Source organism: Ctenocephalides felis, unplaced genomic scaffold, assembly GCF_003426905.1.
Source record: "Ctenocephalides felis isolate EL2017-DRISC unplaced genomic scaffold, ASM342690v1 CF-g0.4_SCAFFOLD_03572, whole genome shotgun sequence".
In the NCBI taxonomy this organism is placed as follows: domain Eukaryota; kingdom Metazoa; phylum Arthropoda; class Insecta; order Siphonaptera; family Pulicidae; genus Ctenocephalides; species Ctenocephalides felis.
The window spans coordinates 39966267-39990839 of record NW_020539726.1 but is presented as its reverse complement, the minus strand read 5'-3'; the positions used below and the strand labels follow the sequence as shown (position 1 = coordinate 39990839).

The window sequence follows — 24573 nt, the reverse complement described above, 5'->3', positions numbered from 1 at the left end:
ATTGCAAGACGTGTAAAATGGCCCGGGAATTGTTTATTAAGTATCTTGCAAAATTTTTGTTAATTGAAACAAATTTTCATGCACATACATGACAGAAATCTATGAACACCAAAAACAAAATGAGTACCACATTCATTTTTTACACCTGAAATTTGTCAAATTTTTCTCATCAGTACTATTCTAAAATGTTTAAATAATAATTCTATAATAAAACTGTAAGTTTGACAGAAGTTGTAAAAAAGGTTAGGTTAAGATCCTCCATTTGTTATTTCACGAAGAAATTATATTGACTTGCACATTTTTGTTACAAATTGATATAAATTTCATAATTCGAGACAATTTTCTATTATCTCAAAGGGGGCTGCCTGGATTACAGTTTTCTTCAAATTCTATTAATCCCCTTTTCTTTTTATCGGACAAGATGGAAAATTACGAACATTGATAATGACTTTGATCAGCTAAATACCTGAAAATTATCAAAATCATCTCAGTACTATTATGAAATATTTAAATAATAATTCTATGACAAAACTGTAAGTCAGGCAGAAGTTGTAAGAAAGGTTATAAAAGACTACTATAACTTATTTGTTGTTTCATGAGTAAGAAATTATATTGACAGTTGGTTCCAAAAGTGTTTTGCACATTTTTGTTTCAAATTTACATAAATTTGATAATTCTTGATAATTTTCTATTATCTTAAAGGGGGCTGCCTGGATTACAGTAGTCTTCAAATTCTATTAATCCCTTTTTCTTTTTATCAGACAAGATGGAAAACTATGAACATCGATAATGACTTTGATCAGCTAAATACCTAAAAATTATCAAAATTATCTCAGTACTATTCTAAAATATTTAAATATCTGAAATTCTTTGATAAAACTATAAGTCAGACAGAAGTTGTAAAAAAGGTTAGGTTAAGAAGATCCTCCATTTGTTATTTCACGAGTAAGAAATTATATTAACAGTTGTTTCCAAAGTGCACATTTTTGTTATAAATTTATATAAATTTGATAATTCAAGACTATTTTCTATTATCTTAAAGGGGGCTGCCTGGATCACAGTTTTCTTCAAATTCTATTAATCCCTTTTTCTTTTTATCAGACGAGATGGAAAACTATGGACATCGATAATGACTTTGATACCTGAAAATTATCAAAATTATCTCAGTACTTTTCTAAAATATTTAAACAATAATTCTTTGATAAAACTGTAAGTCAGACAAAAGTTGTAAGAAAGGTTATAAAACATCTTCCATTTGTTTTTTCACGAGTACAAATAATGCTGACAGTTAGTTCAAAAGTATTTTCTACATTTTTGTTACAAATTGGTACGAATTTTATAATTCTAGATAATTTTTTATTATATTAATAGGGGCTGCCTGACAAATAGTTGTCTTCAAATTCTATCAATCCCTTTTTTTTATCAGACAAGATGGAAAACTATGAACATCAATAATGACTTTAATCAGCTAAATTCTTATAGAACTATTTTCTAATGTAAGGGGTTACTCAGACAAGAGCATTCGTTTTAAAGATCTTTTCTTTTCATTACCGAGTGCAATTGGTGTTGTTAAAGACTCTTTAAAGTTTGCAGGATACATTTAAAAAAGTATATCGATGTGGTTATCCATATGGTTACATATAGTAAATTAGCAACATAACTCTTTATTATTACTTGTGCAGATTTGTTTATCATTTATAGCCATTTGGAATGTATCAAATAATTTTCTTTACACTATTAGAAATATGGAAATGATAATCAAAATCCAAGTGTGAGTTAAAAATACCTAAATTGTAAGTGTAAAATTAGTCTTGTATTCAACTCATAATTGCAATATAAATTTCATAATATGTTTGTTTACTATATTTGATTGAGACCATACTTAAAATTTTTTAATTTATCACAGTACTATTCTAAAATATTTGACTAATAAGTTATAAGAAAGTCTTTATTCACTTTTCTTAAAAATATTTGTAATTTTATGAGGAAAAATTTCTTCGGTCTAAAAGTTTTAGTACATTTTTGTTAAGCCTTATCATCAATAACCTTTTTAATCAGTTCTACTTTACGACTGAATGTGGCTGGCATTTATTTTTACATCTAATATTTGTTAAATTTTTCTCAATAGGACTTTATGAAAAAAGCTAATTGTGATATTACGGGTTTAAATAGTTTTGAGACCTGTTCAAAAAAGGTTTTTGTTCGTTTTTATTAAACCTTAACATCAATAATCACTTTAATCAGTTTTATTTTTGTGTAGAAGACCTATTTTGTAATGTGAAAGACTACTTTGTTAGAGGGTAGAGAGATTTGTGATTTTGTTGAAAATATATTTCATACGCGTATATTTTGTACTCATTTCATTCAGTCAAATTAATCGGGTTTTATCTTTTCTATATTATACTAGCAAACCCGACGAACTCCATTTCGCCACCAGATGGTTTCGTGAGAAAGATGAAGAAATTTTTTGTTTGTTTTATATTTAAAAAGGAAAAATTTGATTTTATTATACAACAGTAATGAATTTATTTCGATTACAAAAACGAAATGTTTTTTAGTTGAACTTCTCTAAGTAAATGAAAGTGAATCCGCGAATTATCCGTTTCATTGAAGTGCTCTTTGGTAAACCACATTTTTTGTTTTTCGGTCTGACGTCGTTAACACAAACAAAGCGGATGGTTTTCCAACTCGTGAACAGGCAACGTATAACTGCCCATGTGAAAAACAATGATTTTCTAAATAATCTATTTGAAATTTATCCCGCAAACACTAAGCGATTGGCCTTGCGACTTGTTATTGCGAACGCAAGGCGAACTGGAAATTGTAATCGTTTGAAGTCAAACGCAAGACAAGTCGGAATCATTGGTATGTCACCAAATCGACAGCAATTTTTAACCATTGCGACAAGAATTGCTTGTTCTCACTAATGTCATTACTCGAATTTTTAATTACGGTGCGTGAAGTTCCAGCAATTTGCATTAGGGCACGATGCCATGCACCACTAATTTTCTTAGCTATAAACCTTGCGGAGCCCGAGACCTTTTGCAACGAATGCAAAATTGTCGAAATCGGTTCGTGCGTTCTGGAGTTATATTGTCAGGAAGGAAAATCCGACTTATTTATATATACATGGTCTGTTCAAAAAGTACCCGGAATTACTAATAATTAAATTTCGCGGGTCTGGAGTGTCTGATTGTCAAAATTTTTTTTTTATTGTGTTGGTATACATGCCCCTAAAGTATGATGAAATTTTCAGCTATATTCACTGTTTACTTTGTCTGTGGTAGTCGCTAAGGTTCGACGTGTTTTTCTGAGCTCGGCGATTTTTACAATGAAAGAATTGAAAAGTCAAAGAATTTGTATTAAATTTTGCGTAAAAAATGAAATAAAGTGTTGCAAAGTGCAAAAATTCACCAGATATGGCTCCGTGTGACTTCTTCCTATTCCCAAAGTTGAAGAGACCCATGAAAGGACGGCGGTTTTCCTCGATTGAAGAAATAAAGGCCGAATCGCTGAGAGTGCTCAAGGACATATCAAAAAGTGAATATCAAGGGTGCTTCGAAAATTGGAAAAAACGCTGGCATAAGTGTATTATATCTGGGGGGGACTACTTTGAAGGGGACCACATTAATGTAGACGAATAAATAAATATTTTTTTGAAAAAACGAAAATTACGAAAACTTTTTGAACAGACCTCGTATATATATATATATATATAGAAGATATTTAAATATCTTATCTAGAATTGAACCTAAGGGTAAATTTACGTGCTATGGTTGGTGGCAACATCTATGATATGCCGAAAGAATTGAAATTGATGTTATTTATCTATGATTCAAATTTATCTCATTGTTAGTGTTTAGCTTGACTCATAATTATAATTACAATTACATATAATTGTAGAATGGTTATTCTATAATAATTTGTTCTAGATAAACAGTGGAGAGAATCTACCTGAATCGATTTGCCAAACGTGTGTGGTGAATTTGGAGACTGCCTTCAAATTTCGTACGCTGTGTGAAAATTCAGATAATATTTTGCAGAGTTATAAATTAGACGAGAAGTCTTCAACAAATGGTAAGATAAGAATTATATATATATATATATATATATATATATATATATATATATATATATATCTTATATATAAAATTCTCGTGTCACAAAGTTTGTTCCCGTCCTCCGAAACGACTTTACCGATTCTTACCAAATTTTATATGCGTATTCAGTAGGTCTGAGAATCGGTTACTATTTATTTTTCATACCCCTAGGTGATAAGGATATTTTTTGCAGTTTTTGGACGAATTTTTTTGTTCTTATTTATTTATAATGCGGCATTAAAAATGCATACAACCCAAAATTTTTACTTTTTTATCACCAACTCCTATTTTTTGTATAGCCATTTTAGCAATTCAATCATTTTTTATCCGGCGTTCAGTCATTGAATATTTTTGATATGACTTAAATCTTACTTTGAAATAGTATTTGCTCTTATCAAGGGTTGACCAACCCTAAACCTTTTTTTAATTTTGAGGTCAACGTTTTTATCTTAATTTTTTTCATGCAGAATTGCCAAAATATATACAACTCTTTTCACTTAGAAATTCTATTTATTTTTATCAAGGGTTGTCCACCCTAACATTTTTTTTAATTTTTTGATCAATTTTCTTTGGACATAATTTTAGTTAAGATTTTTTTTTACTTCATGAAAATGATTCCATAGATCTTACTTTTAAAAACAATTTATTTTTATTAGCGGTTGTCCAACCCTAACACTTTTTTTTTAAATTTTGACGTCAATTTTCTTTATTTTGATTTTATTAATGCGGAATTGAAAAATACATTCAACTCTGTTTACTTCAAAATACTATTTATTTTTATCAAGAATTGTCCACCTCTAACATTTTTTTCAAAAAAATGTGACCAATTTTCTTTATTTTAATTTTCTATAATTTGAAATTGAAAAATACATAGATCACATTTTTTTAAATTTTCTGACCAATTTTGTTTATTATAATTTTTTATAAATTGAAATTAAAAAATACATAGAACTCTCTTTACTTCGAAAAACTTTTTATCAAGGGTCGTCCAGCCCTGTTTTTTCAAATTTTAGATTAAATTTTTTTTTAGATTTAATGTCACGTTTATTTGACAAATTATTTTTGAAGATTTTTTTGAGTATATAACTTCAAAAAACCATTTATTTTTGTTAAGGGTTGTCCAACCTATACACATTTTTTCAATTATGAAGTCAATTTTTTTTATTGTGTTTTTTTTAATGCGGAATTAAAAATATATGCAATTCTTTTTGTTCAAAATACTATTTATTTTTATCAAGGATTGTCCACCCTTAATATTTTTTTTTAATTTTTGACCATTTTTTTTATTTTAATTTTCTATAATTTGTAATTGATAAATATTTAGAACTCTTTTTACTTCAAAAAACTATTTATTTTTATCCAGGGTTGTCACCCCTATTTTTTAAATTATGGAATCAATTTTTTCATCTTTTCATAAAAAAAAATCCGATTTGCTAATTTTATGTTTTCTCGACGTTTCAAGCCATTCTGAATCGAATGGGACCAATTTTGGAAAAAGTATGTGTGTGTGTGTGCGTGTGTGTGTGTGTGTGTGAACAGATTTTTTGCCGTAATTCGACGTTTTCTTCAAAACGGCTGGACCGATTTCAAAAATTCAAAAGTCATTCGATGTATCTCGATGAGGACTAGCGCTTGTTAGTTTTGTGCGACGATCGGCCGAGACGTTTCTTTATAAATAGCAGAAAAGTGAAAAACTTTTTGTCCACGTTTTAGCCCGCAATTCTGAATCGATTTTGAAAATTCAAAAACCGTTCGAAAGATATTGGTTGGTAATCGTGCTGATTAGTTTTTGTTAAAGATCGGCCGAGACGTTTTCTTGTAATTGTTAAAAAAAAATCGACGATTTTAATGATTATTTTTGACGGTCGATACCATAGTCTTGTAGATCATACTAATATATTACGGCCCTACGACAAGTCGCTTATTTTTAAAAATTCGTCAAAGTTTGTAAAAATTAGTACCATTTTTTTGGCGTTTGTCAAAATTAGACCTTTCATCCACGTTTGGTCAAAAACGCCTGAACCGATTTTAGAAATTTATAAGCCATTTGATGTATCTCGGTGAGGACTATCGTTTGTCAGTTTTGTGCAACGATCTGACAAGCCGTTTTTTTGTAATTCGAAAAAAAAGTGTTAAATTTTCATCCACATTTAAGCTCATCCTACCGAACCGATTTCAAAAAATCAAAAACTGTTCGAAAGATATTGGTTGGAAATGATACTGATTAGTTTTAGGTGAAAATCTACCGAGCCGTTCTCTTGTAATTAACTGTTGAAAAAAAAAATTAAGCCGATTTTCATGGAACTTTTTTTGGCGATATACATCATGGTCTTATAGAACTTACTGTAATATTACGCCCTTACGACAAGTAGTTTAATTTTAAAAATTCGTCAAAATTTGCTAAAATTATTATCGTTTTATTAAAAGTAGGATTGATAAAGTATATTATTTACACTTTTTTTTTTGATTAAGTCGATTATTTACACATATCGGGAAGTTCATGAAACTTGCCTCAAGGCTAAATACCAAACCAACTAGTTGGTAATTAAATAGTTTATATATAATTAAATGACTGGAATAATTAATAATAATATAAATATTATATATATATATATATATATATATATAAATATATTTATATTTATTAAATCTGTTAATATATAATTAAAACAGAATTATTTTACAGAGTACTAAGATTTGATATAAATATATTACTTAATTGAACAATATCATTATAAATTACTAGAAAAAAATAAAAGAATGAATAATATTAATATAATAATTAATGAAATATTTTATTGTATATAAATAAATATAAATCATTAAGTTTATATAAATTATTAACTTTACTGACGAGAGAGTTTTATATGAACCCAACCTTACTGACGATTTATTAACTTCCCGTAGGGTAAGTTATTGTAATGGGCCGAAAATCGGAATTGAAAATTTTTACATTTCTCGACGTTTTGAAGGTTTCTGAACGTTTTGGCATACCTCAGAAAAAATGGATGTGTGTGTGTGTGTGTGTGTGTATGTGTGTGTGTGTGTGTGTATGTATGTATGGATACAAATTTCCAGTCACGTTTTAGGGCGCACGGATCAACCGATTTGAATGGTTCAAAAAACATTCGATTCCTATTGATAGGGAAAAGAGCTGATTAGTTTTTGGCAAAGGCAGGTCCAGCCGTTTCGGAGATACGGAGCAAAGAGTGCAGAAAATAGAAATCGAATTTTTGAGAGAACGGAGTATCCGATTTGAATGATCTAAAAAACATTCAATTAGTAATGATTGGGAAAAGTGTTTATTAGTTTTTGCCAAAGGCAGGCCCAGCCATTTTGAAGATACGGAGCTAAATATGTAAAAAATGGCAATTTTTGAGAGAACTAAGCGTCCGATTTAAATGATTCAAAGAACTTTCTGCTTGTCTTAACAAGATAATTGATTTTGGAAAAAAAATATTTGTTCCATTTTTTTTTTTTTTTTTTTTTTTTTTTTTTTTTTTTTTTTTTTTAGTTTTTTAATTCTGACTATAGTTCTAATATACTTTACAAATATTTTCAACTCTGCAATTCAGTTTATATAATTCTTATAAATATTAGACAATGTTACAATATTTATAATAATCTATTTGAAAACATTCAGTATTCCACAAACATACGGTACGGGAAGTTCCAGCAATTTGCCTTAAGGCACGATGCCATAATTGCCTCAAGACAGAATTCCACTTACAGCTAGTTTTATATGAATTGAAAACTTGAATTTATTTTGTTTTTTTGTTTTAACTCTAAATTTAATTTGCTTGTCAGTAGAGTTCTTTTATAATTTTATATTTATATATTTAATTTGTTTGTCGAATTATGTATCTAGATTTTTGATTCGTTTGTCAGAGGAGTCTTTTTTCTAATTCTCTCTACATTTTAAATTAGTTATTTTGATAGTCATTTTCTATTTTTCTACCTAGATATTAAATTTTGCACGTCAGTAGAGTCCTTTTTCTAATTCTTTATCTAAATATTTAATTTTGCTCGTCAGTAGAGTCTCTTTTCTAATTCTTTATCTAAATATTTTTTATTTATTGTTCCTCAGAGAACATATTGGTTTCGGAGCGAGACGGCAGATTATTCCAATACAACCTCCCGCAAGACCTCAAAGTGGAAAAGGTGAAAGTAAAAAAATCGCCCTCGAAATCCAAACAAAAACCACCACCACCAGCACCAGCACCATTAGCTCCACCTGCACCACCTGCACCACCAGCACCCAGCAGCATCCCTGCAGACCCCGTATATCTAACAATACAAAAACAAGAAATGCACGACATTGTCGAAGAAGAAATTGAAGACCCCGAAGAACCAGAAGACGATGAAGAAGATGATTCACATTTAGTCCAGGTTAAAATCGAACAGAATTCTGATTACGAAGTCTACGCAGAGCTGGACGAGGACAATAGTTACAACGATGCATCTATGAATGAATTGGAACTGGCGAGAGAGATAAGACTGGCCAATGCTGAGTTGATAGAGTTGGATCCGAATCAGATTCTGGACACATCGGGGATGACTGATCTGTCTGTTTTGGATATCAAGACTGAGCACGAGGATTATGTTATTATTAAAGAGGTTAATGATCAGGGACTTGTTATCGAGGAGCCTGAGAAGGTTAAACAGATCATGGGAAAGAGGAAAAGGAACGAGAAGATTCAGAGACCGTGAGTAATAGATTTAAAAAATTATGTGATTATATATATATATATATATATATATATATATATATATATCTTATATACAAACATGGAGCTCTCGATAAAATGCTCCGCTAAAACTCGAAAACGGCTAAACCGATTTGGCCAGTCTCAGTCTTGAAAAATTCGTGCTAATCAGTAGGTTGTCGGAAAGGTTAGATATTATTTCAAAATCGCATAGAAACTTTACATTTTTAATTTCCAAATTTTTGTAGAAGCGTAATTTAAATAAATCAATGGACGGTGGTTAATACGTCAAATGTCAAACGTTTTTGACAGATGATGTTCCATTACGTTTAACAGGATATTTTACGTGAATATTATTTAATTGTAGTGAGTAGTATTGTTTGTAGTTTTATTTATACACAAAAACGTTATTAAACTGGCCAAGTGTTACTAGAGACTCAAAATATCAACTTTTTTGAAATGTTAATATGAAAATTCACTTTTTGGCACATTTTTCTCAAGCACACGGCGCTCTGAAAGAACTCATTTGTATAATTATTTACTCATTGGTATGTATTTATAAAACATTTTCTAGGTTATATTTTTTTTTATTTATGTTATTTCAATTCAGAACCTAAATTTGGTATATATGAAGGAAGTAATATATGAAGGTCAAAAAACAGTAAAGTTAGGCATTGTTCAACAACAATATTTGAAAGTAGAGGGAAAAAAATGTATGACCAGCTATAACCTTGATTATCATGACTTTGCTATCGCGAGATAAACGGTGATCTTTGAGAATCCATAATAAAAGTATTTTCTTCCGTTGGTAGTTTTTTAGCATTAGTTAAAAATGTAATTATTTTGAAAAATACATTCAAAATTAAAATAAGACATTAAACCTGGCCGTTCCAAGTTACCCCGCCTATAGGGTAAAAAGGTCTAGATAACAAATTTTTGAAAGACATTAAAAAAGCACATTTCTACAATGATGAAGTAGCTGGAAGTTTTACTGAACGTAGTCAGATAATTGTTCGTTTGAAATGTGTTATTTGTTGTGATATAATTGGTTTGATTTTTATAATGTAATTAATATTTGCTCAAAGTCAAATTGGACCTTTGTGCCTCGCCCTGCTCTGCATATATATACTTTTTATTAAATTTACTTTAATTCATCGAATGTAACTTGAAATTTTTCAAAAAGCAGGTCCAAGAAGAAATACTTAATTCATTTTCTATCTCTCCTCGCAGTAGTATTATTTACAATAATGCACAAAATCCAGAATCCAAAAAGAATCTAGAAAAACTTGAAACGTAATCATTAGGTCGAAAAACCAAAAAAGACTTGGATTGGATTATTCCATGTTTTTTATAGAAAGTGTATAAAACTTGCAGTTTGATTGTATTGACAAAATATAGACAAACTAATGGGGTTTAATGTTTTTATAATACCTCATTGTATATAGCATTGAAACAACACATCCTTATGTACTTAAAGTATTAAATATTTTTGATTCTCTAGAAATTGTTTAGAATATACCTTACTAAGCAAAACAACATTTGCCGGGTCAGCTAGTATATATATGTATATTTCTGATTTCTTTCTTTGCAGGCACATGTGTGAAATCTGTGGAAAAACATATCGATATAATTTTAATCTTGAGGCGCACATGAGGAGGCACACGGGAGAAAAGCCTTTCGCATGCAAGTAAGTGAAATTGTAACTAGTTTTAAGTTGCATGAACTTTCCGTTCGAGTTACATCAAATGTGTTTTAAATATAAAGGAACTCTACTGTCGAACAAACGGCGTATTTTAGAATCTATTTACGAGCAATCTGAAATACAAGAAACAATAATACTCTACTGACGATAAAGAACAAATGATTCAATTTTTGATTTAAGTGATTTGATGGAATCACTTGTTCTTCAATTTGCTCGTCAGTGGAGTCTTATTGTTTCTTGTATTTCAGATTGTTCGTAAATAGATTCTAAAATACGCCGGTTGCTCGATAGTAGAGTTTTTTTATATTTTGTCTTTTATTTCAGTTTGCTCGTCAGTAGAATCCCTTTTTATTGTCGTTTTTTTTAATTTTAGTTTGCTCTTCAGTAGAGTCCTTTTTATTTTACCTTTACTTTGATTTGCTGGTCAGTAGAGTCCCCTTTTCTTCATATTTTATTTAATTTTGCTCGTCAGTAGAGTCCCTTATCTATTACATATCTGAAATGTGGGGTAGAGTTACTTTTACTATGTCTTGTATTTTAATTTGCTTGTCAGTAGAGGCCTTTTTCGATTTTTTTTTTATGAAATGCCTAATTTGGTCGATAGTAGAGACCCTTTTTACTTTATCTTGTATTTTTATTTGCGCTTTTTCCTTTGTCCCTTTTTAATTTGCCTCTATGTCAGTTTACTCCCAGAGTTTTTTTCCTAATTTATTTTCGAAATACGCAATTTGCTCGTCAGTAGAGTTCTTTTTTTACACCCTGTGTGAAATTTACAATTTAGTCCGTTTTTACTCTTTATTTAAGTTTGCTCGTTAGTAGAGTCCTTTTCTATTTAATGTCTGAAATATACAGTTTGCTCCACAGCAGAGTCCTATTTTGTATTTTATTTCAGTGTGTTCGTCAGTAGAGCCCTTTTTCTATTTTATTTCTGAAATACATAGTTTGCTCCTCAGTAGAGTCATTTTAATTTTGACTTGTACTTCAACTTCCTTGACAGTAGAGTTCCTTTCCAATTTATTCTGTTTCATTTCGTTCGTCAGTAGAGTCCTTTTTTTTATTTCTAAAATACTCTATTTGCTCGACAGTAGAATCTCTTTTTAATTTGTCTTTTATTTAATAACTGAAATACACAGTTTGCTCGACAGTAGAGTCCTATTTTGTCTTATATTTTAATTTGCTCGACAGTAGAGTTCTTTTGTACTTTGCCTTTGTTCCGGTATGCTCGTCAATAGAGTCGATTACTATTTTGTTTCTGAAATACACAGTTTGCTTGCCAGTAAAGTCCTTTTTTATTTTATTTCTAAAATGCGCTATTTGCGACAGTAAAGTCCCTTTTTTAATTTGTTTTTTATTTTAATTGTCACTTCAATAAATCAATAGAGTTTGCTCGACAGTAGAGTCCTTTTTATTATTCTGTCCTTTGTTACAGTTTGCTCGTGAGTAGAGTCCTTTTAGAAATGTTATATCTGTTATTTTAGTTGAATCGTCAGTAGAGACCTTTTTAAGATTTGTATTTCAATAAACTCGTTAGTAGAGTTCGTTTTCTATTCCATGTCTGAAATACAGAATTTGCTAAACAGTAAGGCCCTATTTTGTCTTATATTTCAGTTTTCTAATCAGTAGTGTCCTTTTTGTATTCAGAGTCTGAATTTCACGGTTTGATCGTTGGTAGAGTTCTTTTTCTACTCTGTTTGAAATATAGTTTGCTCGTCAGTAGAGTCCTTTTTTACTTTATTTTTTGCTCCAGTTCGCTCTTTAGTAGAGTTCTTTTTCTATCTTATGTCTGCAATACGCAGTTTGCTAGTCAGTAGAGTCCTTTTTCTCTCCTATGTCTGCAATACATAGTTTGGTCGTCAGTAGAGTTCCTTTCACGTTTTTTTGAGGTTGCTCGTCCGACAGTAGAGTCCTTTTTCTGCCTTATGCCCGCAATACATTGTTTTCTCGTCCCTTTCACGTTTTTTTTGACATTGCTCGTCAGTAGAGTCCTTTCTGCCTTATGCCCGCAATACATTGTTTTCTCGTCAGTAGAGTTCTTTTCTAAGTGTTGTATTTTAGTTTGCTCGTCAGTAAAGTCCCTTTTCACTTTATTGTTCCACTTTGCTCGTTAGTAGAGTCATTTTTCTACTTTATGTCAGAAATGCACAGTTTGCTCATCAGTAGAGTTTCTTTTTACTTTACGCCTTGTTTTAGTTTGCTCGTCAGTAGAGTCCTTTTTCTATTTTATGTCTGTAATACACAGTTTGCTCGTCAGTAGAGTCCCTTCTTTTATGTTCTGTATTTTAGTATGCTCGTCAGTCGAGTCCCTTCTTACTTTGTCTTTTATTTCGGTTTGCTTGTCAGTAGAGTCCTTTTTATATTCTATTTTTAAAATGTGCACTTTGTCGACGAAAGGTCAAATGTCGGCTAATATACACACACACAATAACACATACACACACAATAACACATACACACACACAATAACACAATAACACATACACACAATGAAACAATAACACAATAGCACATACACACACAATAACACATACACACACATTCTTTTGGTCACAATCGATTCAGAATGACTCGAAACGTCGAAGATAAAACATAATCTTTTCGTATAATGTAATTAATATATAACACCTAGATTCGATTCTTGTCGCCTATAACTCGCGCTGCACAATACTGTCCATATGACACTTATTCAGAGCCGATGAAACTCAAAAAGCAAATTCTGTTCTTATAAAAGAGACAATAGAAATGGAGTTCATATACCGTTGAGGCAATCAACGTTTTTTGGAGCCCGTATGCTCTTCGGAGCAAGGGCCGACAAATACATGAATAATAAATAATAATTTATACACATATATACAAACACACACATTTTCTGAATTCGGTCTCAAACGATTCAGAATGACTTGAAACGTCGAAGAGAAAACATACAATTAGCGAATCGGATTTTTTTTGGTAAAAACGTGAACGAACTTCTTATTAGGGGACGTTCTTTAATTTGTTTTTGAAGTAAAACTTCTTTAGGCGCACAGCGAAAATGCAACGAAAGTGCGTTACGCCAAATACTGTTCCGTCATTGGTCATCGGTGTCGTCGCTCGAAACGAGTTAATGCGATTGGTCTTCTTGTGAATTGTCAAACCTACTACTAGATTTCGAAGTAAAACTTCTTTAGACAGCAAATTAAAGTTACAAAACAAAATAGAAAGGGACTCTACTGACGAGCAAATTGAAGTTACAAAACAAAATAAAAAAAAACTCTACTGACGAGCAAACTGCATATTTCCGAATTAAAATAGAAAAGGGTCTCTATCGATAATCAAAATAAAATTCAAGACATAAAAGGGACTCTACTGACGAGCAAATAAATAAAAGACAATGTAATGAAGACTCTACTGACGAGCAAACAGCATATTTCTGAATTAAAATAGAAAAGGGACTACCGACAAGTAAAATAAAACACAAGACATAAAAAGGACTCTACTGACGAGCAAACAAATAATAGACAAAGTAAAAAGGACTCTACTGACGAGCAAACTGAAATACGCGACAAAGTAAAAAAGGACTCTACTGACGAGCAAACAGCATATTTCGAAATTAAAATATAAAAGGGACTCTACCGATTAGTAAAATAAAATATTAGATATAAAAGGGACTCTACTGACGAGCAAACAAATAGACAAAATAATAAAGACTCTACTGACGAGCAAACCATAATACAATACAGAGTAAAAAGGGACTCTACTGATGAGCAAATTAAAATTACAAAATAATGTAAAAAGGGACTCTACTGACGAGCAAATTAAAGTTACAGAATAAAGTAAAAAGGGACTCTACTGACGAGATAATTCGAAATTAAAATAGAAAAGAGACTCTACTGACAAGCAAAATAAAATACAAGACATGAAAAGGACTCTACTGACGAGCAAACAAATAATAGACAAAATAATGAAGACTCCACTGACGAGCAAATTAAAATTCGCGACAAAGTAAAAAAGGACTCTACTGGCGAGCAAATTAAAGTTACAAAGAAGTAAAAAGGGACTCTACTTACGAGCAAACTGCATATTTCCGAATTAAAATAGAAAAGGGACTATACCGATAATCAAAATAAAATACGAGACATAAAAGGGACCTTACTGACGAGCAAACAAATAAGAGACAAAATAATAAAGACTTTACTGACGAGCAAATTAAAGTACGAGACAAAATAAAAGGGATTCTACTGACGTACAAACTGAAATAAAAGACATAGTACAGAGAGACTCTACTATCGAGCTAATTTCGTATTTTCAACATTAAAAAGAATAGGGACTCTACTGACGAGCAAACAAAATAAAAGACAAAGCAAGAACAAACTCTGCTGATGAGAAAATTTATTTCAAAAATAAAATAGAAAAGAACTCTACTGAAGAGCAAACTTAAACAACAGACGAACTCAAAAGGGACTCTACTGTTGAACTAAACTGTATATTTTAGACTCAATTCTTTATGAATGTGAAAAGTATCTTCTAATTATAAAACAAAATAAGACTCTACTGACGAGCAATTAAAATACTAGTATTTGTCAGTTTTGTGCGACGATCGGCCGAGCCGTTTCTTTGTAATTAGCAGAAAAGTGAAATATTCCCCGAATTATAATTATTAGTATTAGTAGGTTTGACATTTCACAAGAAGACCAATTGTATTAACTCGCGCCTAAAGAAGTTTTACTTCGAAATCTAGTAGTGGGTTTAACATTTCACAAGAAGACCAATTGTATTAATTCGTTTCGAGCGACGACATCGATGACCAATGAGGGAACAGTATTTCGCGTAACGCACTTCCGTTGCATTTTCGCTGAGTTACTCCTTAGTCGCGTCTAAAGAAGTTTTACTTCAAAATCTAGTAGCGGGTTAAGCATTTCACAAGAGGACAAATTGTATTAACTCGTTTCGAGCGACGACATCGATGACCAATGAGGGAACTGCATTTGGCGTAACGCACTTCCGTTGCATTTTCGTTGAGTTACTCCCTAGTCGCGCCTAAAGATGTTTTACTTCGAAATCTAGTAGTAGGTTTAACATTTCACAAGAGGACCGATTGCATTGACTCGCTTCGAGCGACGACATCGATGACCAATGAGGGAACAGTATTTGGCGTAACGCACTTCCGTTGCATTTTCGTTAAGTTACTCCCTAGTCGCGCCTAAAGATGTTTTACTTCAAAATCTAGTAGCAGGTTTAACATTTCACAAGAAGACCAATCTTGGTCTAAAGAAGTCTAGTCGCGCCTAAAGAAGTTTTACTTCGAAATCTAGTAGTGGGTTTAACATTTCACAAGAAGACCAATTGCATTAACTCGCTTCGAATGACGACATCGATGACCAATGAGAGAACAGTATTTGGCGTAACGCACTTCCGTTGCATTTTCGTCGAGTTACTCTCTAGTCATTCAAAACGAGTTAATAAACTTCCTATAAAATGTTAAACCTACTACTAGATTTTGAAGTAAAACTTCTTTAGGCGCGACTTGGGAGTAACTCAGCGAAAATACAACGGAAGTGCGTTACGCCAAGTACTGTTGCGTCATTAGCCATCGGTGTCGTCGCTCGAAACAAGTAAATGCAATTGGTCTTCCTATGAAATGTTAAACCTGCTACTAGATTTCGAAGTAAAACTTCTTTAGGCGCGACTTGAGAGTAAATCAGCGAAAATGCAACGGATGTGCGTTACGTCAAATACTGGTCCGTCATTAGCCATCAATGTCGTCGCTCGAAACGAGTTAATACAATTGGTCTTCTTGTGTAATGTTAAACCTGCTACTAGATTTCGAAGTAAAACTTCTTTAGGCGCGACTAGAAAGTAATTCAACGAAAATGCAACGGAAGTGCGTTACGCCCAATACTGCTCCGTCATTGGCCATCGATGTTGTCATTCGAAACGAGTTAATACAATTGGTCTTCTTATGAAATGTTAAACCTACTACGAGATTTCGAAGTAAAACTTCTTTAGGCGCGACTAGGGAGTAAATCAGCAAAAATGCAACGGTAGTGCGTTACGCAAAATAATGTTCCGTCATTGGCCATCGGTGTCGTCACTCAAAATGAGTTAATGCAAATGGTCTTCTTATGAAATGTTAAACCTACTACTAGATTTTGAAGTAAAACTTTTTTAGGCTTCATATAAAATATTTTCTAATGTATTTATATTTATTTCTTTCAGTATTTGTGGTAGAGGGTTTGTAATATCATTCGAGCTAAGGAGACATATGAGATGTCACACAGGACAGAAGCCATACAAATGCAAATATTGCGATAGGAAATTTTCAGACTTTGGAAGCAGGATAAAACATCAAAGGTAATAATACACACCTATTGCCATTTTCTACTTTTTTTTAAAAAACGTCAATGATAATAATTATATAGGGACCGATTCTACCGCATAACAGACAAATGTTATGGCAAGGCCATGTTATGAAGAACTTTCCATACTAAATATTGTAAAATCCGGGCGGTTGCTTTGCAGTCAGGCGTATTTCTCTGGTTGTCAGATAGAAAACATAACCTAGAAATTGCATACGATCTTAGATAACAGGGTGTTTCTGACCTAGCTTCATAACATACGAATGACGTTGCAGTTTATGTATAAAACACGCGAATGCACAGCAAATACATGACATTTTGACAGTGTTCAGTATGATTCAGTAGCATAATGTATAGAAGTTGGAGCGTAACATGGCCTTGCCATAACATTTGTCTGTTGTGAGGCAGAATGGGTCTTTTATTCCTATAGAAATTAATAATGACAATGAGGTTATTAATGATTTTTATTTTTTTTTCTGTTTTTGTTTTAGGTCCCACACGGGAGAACGTCCGTATGCCTGTGATGTCTGCGGTAAAACTTTTGCATATTCGCACGTATTAAGTAGTCACAAATTGATACATTCGGGTATAAAAGCGTACAAGTAAGTTTTGCTTTGGATTCCTAGATAATTTGCAACATTTTCAAACGATTTACAACATTTTCAGACAATTTGCCACATTTTCTAACCATTTGAAACATTTTTAGACAATTTACAACATTTTCAGACAAGATATAATGTTTTTAAGACGATTTACAACTTGTTGAGACGATTTGTTACAATTTGACGATTTACAACATTTTCAGACAAGTTGTAACGTTTTTAGATCAGTCACAACATTTTTGTAGACAAGTTACAACATTTTTAGACGATTTACAAAGTTTTTGGACTAGTTATAACGTTTTTAGGCGAGTTTTACGTTTTTAGACGAGTTACAAAGTTTTTAAACAAGTTGCGACGTTTTTGGACGAGTTACAACGTTTTTGAGACGATTTACATTTTTTTGCAAGCTACAACTTTTTTAGACTAGTTACAGCGTTTTTGGACAAGTTGCGATGTTTTTGGACGATTTACAGCGTTTTTGGACAAGATGCGACGTTTTTAGACAAGTTACAACGTTTTTCTACAAGTAACAACGTTTTTCTACAAGTTACAGCGTTTTTAGACAATTCACAACATTTTCTAACTATTTGAAACATTTTTAGACAAGTTACAACGTTTTTGAGACGATTTACATTTTTTTGATACGCTTTACAACTTTTTGGGACGATTTACAACTTTTTGAGACGATTTACAACATTTTCAAAGAATTTACAACTTTTTCAGATAATTTACAAGATTTTTATTTTAAACCACTGACAATTTTTTCAAAAGACTTGGAAAATTTTCAGACGATTTACAATATTTTTTGACTGCTGTCAACATTTTCAGACTGTTTTTATATTTTCATTTTGCAACATTTTCAGACGACTTACAACATTTTTCAGGCAACTTGCAACTTCTTCTTACAATTTACATAATTTTCAAATGACATAACATTTTCAGACTATTTACAACATTTTCAGACAACTGACAATATTTTTAGTTGATTTACAAGAATTTTAGACTTTTCACATTTTTCGGCGATTTGCAACTTTTTGGACAAGATACAATATTTTCAGACGATTTGCAATATTTTCAAACAATTTAGACAGGTCACAACATTTTCAGACAATTTAAAACATTTTTCAGGCAATTTAAAACATTTTTCGGACAACCTGCAACATTTTGAGACAACTTGCAATATTTTAAGATAAGTTGCAATATATTGAGACAACTTCTAAGATTTTCAGACAACTCACAACATTTCTCAAGACAATTTAAAACATTTTTCAGACGACTTGCAACATTTTCAGACGATTTACAACATTATCAGACGATTTACAACATTTTCAGACTGTTTACAACATTTTCTGGCTGTTTACAACATTTTCTGGCTGTTTACAACATTTTCTGGCTGTTTACAAAATTTTCAGGCACTTGACAACATTTTCAGGCACTTGACAATGTTTTCAGGCACTTGACAACGTTTTCAGATACTTGACAACATTTTCAAACGACTTACTACATTTTCAGACATTTTACAACAGTTTCAGACAACTTGCAACATTTTGAAACGATTTAAAACATTTTTCAGGCAGCTTACAACATTTTTGGCAATTTACAATATTTTCAGAAGATTCACAACATTTTTAAACGATTTAGAATATTCTCAGACAACTTCCAACTTTTTTATGCGATTTAAAACATTTTCCAGACGATTTGCAACATTTTCAGACCATTTAGAATATTTTTAGACAATTTAGACAGGTCACAACATTTTCAGACAATTTAAAACATTTTTCAGGCGATTTAAAACATTTTTCAGGAGGCTTGCAACTTTTTCATATATTTAACAAAATTTTCATACATTTTACAACATTTTCAGACCTTTTACAACATTTTCAGACCTTCTGAAACATTTTCAGACTAGTTACAACATTTTTAGACCTTTTACAACATTTTTAGACCTTTTACAACATTTTTAGACCTTTTACAACATTTTTAGACGATTTGCAAGTTTTGCAGACGACTTGGAAAATTTTCAGACAACTTGCAACATTTTCAGAGGCAACACACATTTTCCAAAATTTGCCACTTTATCAAAAAACTTGCAACTTTTTCTGGAGACAATTTGCAACATTTTCTTAGAATTTACAAGATTTTCAGACGATTTGCAATATTTTCAGACAATTTAGAATATTTTTAGACAATGTAGACAGGTCACAACATTTTCAGACAATTTAAAATATTTTCAGACAATTTTGGACCAGTTTAAACATTTTTAAACGACTTTCAGGCGATTTGCAACTTTCAGACAATTTACATTTTCAGTCAATTTACAACATTTTTAGACCTCTTACAACATTTTCAGACCTTTTACAGCGTTTTCAGACCTTTTACAGCGTTTTCAAACCTTTTGCAACATTTTCAGACCTTTCACAACATTTTGAGACTAGTCACAACGTTTTTAGACCATTTGCAACATTTTTAAACGATTTTCAGACAACTTGCAACATTTTTCATAAGGCTTACAACATTTTCAGACAATTTAAAATACTTTTTAGACAACTTGCAACGTTTTCAGAGGCAACTTGTTGTTGAGATAACTTGCAACATTTTCTTAAATTTATTTTTATTTTTGTTATTTATTTTCTGTTTTTTTATTATTTTTTTCTGTTTTTTTTTATTATTTTTTTGTTATCATTTTCTTTTTTCTAAATTTTTTTGGTTTTTGAATTTTTTTTGCTTTTTTACATTTTGAGACAATTTACTAACTACGTCTTGAGACACTTTTCAGGCATTTGCCACATTTTCAGAGACAACTTACAACATTTTTAAAGACAACTTGCAACATTTTCAGACACTTTACAACACTTTTATATAACATTTTCAGGCAAATTTTGCTTTGGCTTTTTACCTGCAATTCTGACTAGTTAAATATAGTCTTGTTGTATGTTGCCTTAAAAGTTTCACTTCAATACTAATCATTCACTTCAGAGACTTCAGAATCAATTTTATATATATATATATGATTTACCAACAATTCTTTTCCCTTTTCAGGTGTGATGCCTGCGACAAAAGATTCACAAAGTCGCATCATCTCAAAGCACATCTGAACGTACATTTAAGAAACGGAATCAAAGCTGTCAAGCCCAAGATGGAGCCCCCAGACGATATACTACCCGAGGAATTATTATTAGCATAGTCATTTTTGTTTTCGAAAAAACAACAAGGTTAGTCCTATTTATTATAAGTAATAACAATGAAGCCTTTTTTTAAATTAATTAAATAATTGTAGATGTAAGATGATACTTGTATATATATTTTATTTAATTTAAGTGAAATAGATTGGAGAAAAAACGTATATGAATATTTTTTATTGTGGTTAAGGATGGGTAATTTATTTAGATTAGTATTAGGAAACGTTTTGTTTATTGAATTTTGAATTTAACATTATGGGTTATGAAATTTCAATCAACAAATTCGTACTTTGATGTTATTGAAGATGATTAATCACTAAGCAGTTGAATATATTATTTTTTATTTAACTACATTTTTAATTATAATAAATTCTTTTGTTATGCAGTTTGAATATGATATATTTTGATTTCCATTGCAAATTTTAACTTAAGTCTATATTATATAAACAATGTTTTGATTTTGAACCTCTCTGTGTAATATATAACCTCTTTCTTTTTTAGGTTTTCTAAATCGTTAACAGGTTTAGTTAATTAATTCAATACTAATTTTCTAAAGTAATATACGAAATTTACCAGTCCCATATAGATTTACAACTTTTTAAATAATTAACAAGGTTTTCAGACAAGTTACAACAATTTTGGACAGATTACCTTATTTTCAGACAGCTGTCAACGTTTTCAGATAATTTAAAACGCTTACAGGCGATTTACGACGTTTTCGGACAAGCTTAAATAATTTCAGACAGATACAACTTTTTGAGACAATTACAATGTCAAAGAATCAATTGCAACATTTTCAGATATCATACCAAAATTTTGAGCAATTTACAACACTTTCAGACGAGTTGCAACTTTTTCAGACCAGTTGCAACATTTTCAGGAGAGTCGCAACACTTTGAGACGAGTCGCACACTTTGAGACGAGTTGCAACACTTTGAGACGAGTTGCAACACCTTGAGACGAGTTGCAACACCTTGAGACGAATTGCAACACTTTGATACGAGTTGCAACAATTACAAATAATTTACATCATCTTAGGACAACTTGCAACACTATCAAACTGCCTGCAAAATTTTCACAACAATTTTTAGATATTTCAGACAATTTACCACACTTTCAGACAACTTGCAATGCTATCAAACTGCTTACAAAAATTTCACAACAATTTATAACATTTTCAAACATATTGCAACATTTTCAACAATTTCTAGAACAATTTACCAAAATTTCAAAGAGCTTGCAAAATTTTCAAATTTACAGCAAATTTTTTAGATATTCTACGACATTTTAAGACAAATTACAACATCTTCTGACAAGCTGCAACATTTTTTAGACAAGTTGTAACATTTTTAAACATCTTGCAACATTTTTCAATCATTTTCATAACAATTTACCAAAATTTTAAAGAGTTTGCATAATTTTTAATAATTTTACGACATTTACAGATCAGTTGAAACATCTACAGACAAGCTACAGCGTTTTCAAACAGGTTACAACATTTTTAGACAAGTTGTAATATTTTTAAACAATTTTCAGTTTCATAATTTACAGTTTTTAAACAGCTCGTAATATTTTTTGACTAGTTACAACATTTTCAAACAATGTACAACAAAATTTTCAGACATCTTACAACACTTTCAGACAAGTTGTAACATTTTCAAACTGGTTACAACAGCATCAAACTGCTTACAAAATTTTCGTAATATTGTCAAACTACTTGCATTTCAAACATGTACAACCAAGTTTTTAGACAAGTTACAACATCTGATACAGGTTACAATACTATCAAAACTGTTCACAAAATTTTCGCAATATTTTCAATTAAATTGCAACATTTTCAAACAATGTACAACAACATTTTCAGACATTTTACAATACTTTCAAATGTGATACAATATTTTCAGACGAGTTACAACACTATCAAACTGCCTATAAAATTTTCAAATAACTTGCAACGTTTTTAAACAATGTACAACAAAATTTTCAGACACCTTACAACACTTTCAGACAAGTTTCAACATTTTTGGACGAGTTACAACACTATCAAACTGTTTACAAAATGTTCAGACAGGTTACAACATTTTCAGGCAATTTATAAAATATTTTCAGCAATTAACATTTTTACACAATTTGCTACAAAATTTTCAGACAAGTAACAACATTTTAATATAAGGAACAACATTTTCATATAAAGGTGTAACAGGCATCTACAACCTTTTCAGACAAGTTACAACACTATCAAACTGTGAACAAAATGTTCAGACAGGTTGCAACATTTTCAGGCAATTTATAAAATTTTTTAGCAATTAATATTTTTAAACAATTTACTACAAAATTTTCATACAAGTTACAACATTTTCATACAAGGTGCAACAAAATTTTGAGACACCTTACAAATTTTTCAGACAAGTTACAACACTATCAAACTGTTTACAAAATGTTCAGACAAGTTACAATATTTTTAGACAATCTATAACATTTTCAAACAATTTACAACAAAATCTTCAAACAATTTACAATATTTTCAGACAATTTACAACACTGTCCTACCAAAACACATTACCAAACCGCTTACACAATGTTCAGACAAGTTACAACATTTTCAGACTGGTTGCAATATTTTCAAACAATTTATTATAAAATTTTCAGACATTTTATAACATTTTCAGACATTTTATAACATTTTCAGACAATTTACAAAATTTTTCAGTAACTTATATTTTCAAACAAGTTACTACGAAATTTTCAGACAAGTTACAATATTTTTAGACAATCTATAACATTTTCAAACAATTTACAACAAAATCTTCAAACAATTTACAATTTTCAGACAATTTACAACACTGTCCTACAACTTGCCACATTATCAAACTGCTTACAAAATGTACAGACAAGTTACAACATTTTCAGACTGGTTGCAATATTTTCAAAAAAACTAACTACCAATTTTCAGACATTTTATAACATTTTCTGACAACCTATAAAATTTTTCAGCAATTTACATTTTTAAACAAGGTTACTACGAAATTTTCAGACAGTTACAATATTCTCAGCCAACATTATCAACCTGCTTACAAAATTTCAGACAGATTACAACATTAACAATTAACAACAATTAACTATAAAATTTTCAAACATTTTCTGACAATTTATAAAATTGTTTAGCAATTTATATTTTCCAACAAAATGTTTAAGACTTTTTGCAATATTTTCAGACAAATTACAATATCTTCTGCTAGTTATATCTTTTTCAGACAACTTGCAAACACTTTTTCAGACAGCTTTTTATTTCAATAATTTTAATTTGTTTGTTTTTTTTTTTTTTTTATTAAAATGATTACAATTTAAACAGCTGCAAAACAAATCGCTTAACAAAACAAAACCAAACCAATACTCAAAAATCATCTTTATTATAAAAAAAATAAATACTTCTACAAACCAAAATTACAAACAAATCACAACACCTTCAATAAGGTCTATTACGATCCCCATAAAACTTATTACCATGGGGATTCCTTCTATAATAACCACCAAAACCACCACCGCCGCCGCCTCTGTGATTATTATAATTATCGCCTTGATAATTATTCTGTCTATGATAACCACCTCCACCACCGTCTCTATTATTATTATATCTTCCACCACCTCCTCGGTGTCTGAAATAGCCCCTGCCCCTGCCTCCACGATGGTTGTCGTATGTCCTTTTCTGAGACCCTTGCCAAGGGTCGACTATGGGGGGCACACTTGGTTTCTTTTCTAGATAGGTTTTGAACTCGGGATCATTTTCTGTGTATCTGTCTGCAAATTCTTGCTCGCACTCTGCTAGGAAGGCTCTGTGCTCTTCTGTTAGGTTGTTGATTTTGCGATGAGGATCCACCATGGTAAATAGATAGCTGGGGGTAAAAAATTGGTGATGAAAAGATTTGTTATTGTAGTAATTGATATGTTAGTA

The 24573-nt window shown here is 30.9% G+C and overlaps 2 protein-coding genes across 2 annotated transcripts; one reads left to right on the top strand and one right to left on the bottom strand.

Annotated features, from left to right (window-relative positions):
• Nucleotides 1–3932: 3932 nt before the first annotated feature.
• Nucleotides 3933–20772, top strand: LOC113387790 (zinc finger protein 665-like; the record flags this gene model as incomplete). The annotated part of the gene is given in 6 exon segments (XM_026625165.1): nucleotides 3933–4077; nucleotides 8188–8806; nucleotides 10398–10493; nucleotides 16701–16835; nucleotides 17332–17442; nucleotides 20482–20772. Coding segments are annotated over 6 exon segments (1251 nt in total), but the record flags the coding sequence as incomplete, so codon positions are not given.
• Nucleotides 20773–24087: 3315 nt separating this feature from the next.
• Nucleotides 24088–24501, bottom strand: LOC113388475 (RNMT-activating mRNA cap methyltransferase subunit-like). The gene has a single exon (XM_026625850.1). It carries the CDS (start codon nucleotides 24499–24501, stop codon nucleotides 24088–24090), a length of 414 nt encoding a protein of 137 aa, XP_026481635.1.
• Nucleotides 24502–24573: the final 72 nt, after the last annotated feature.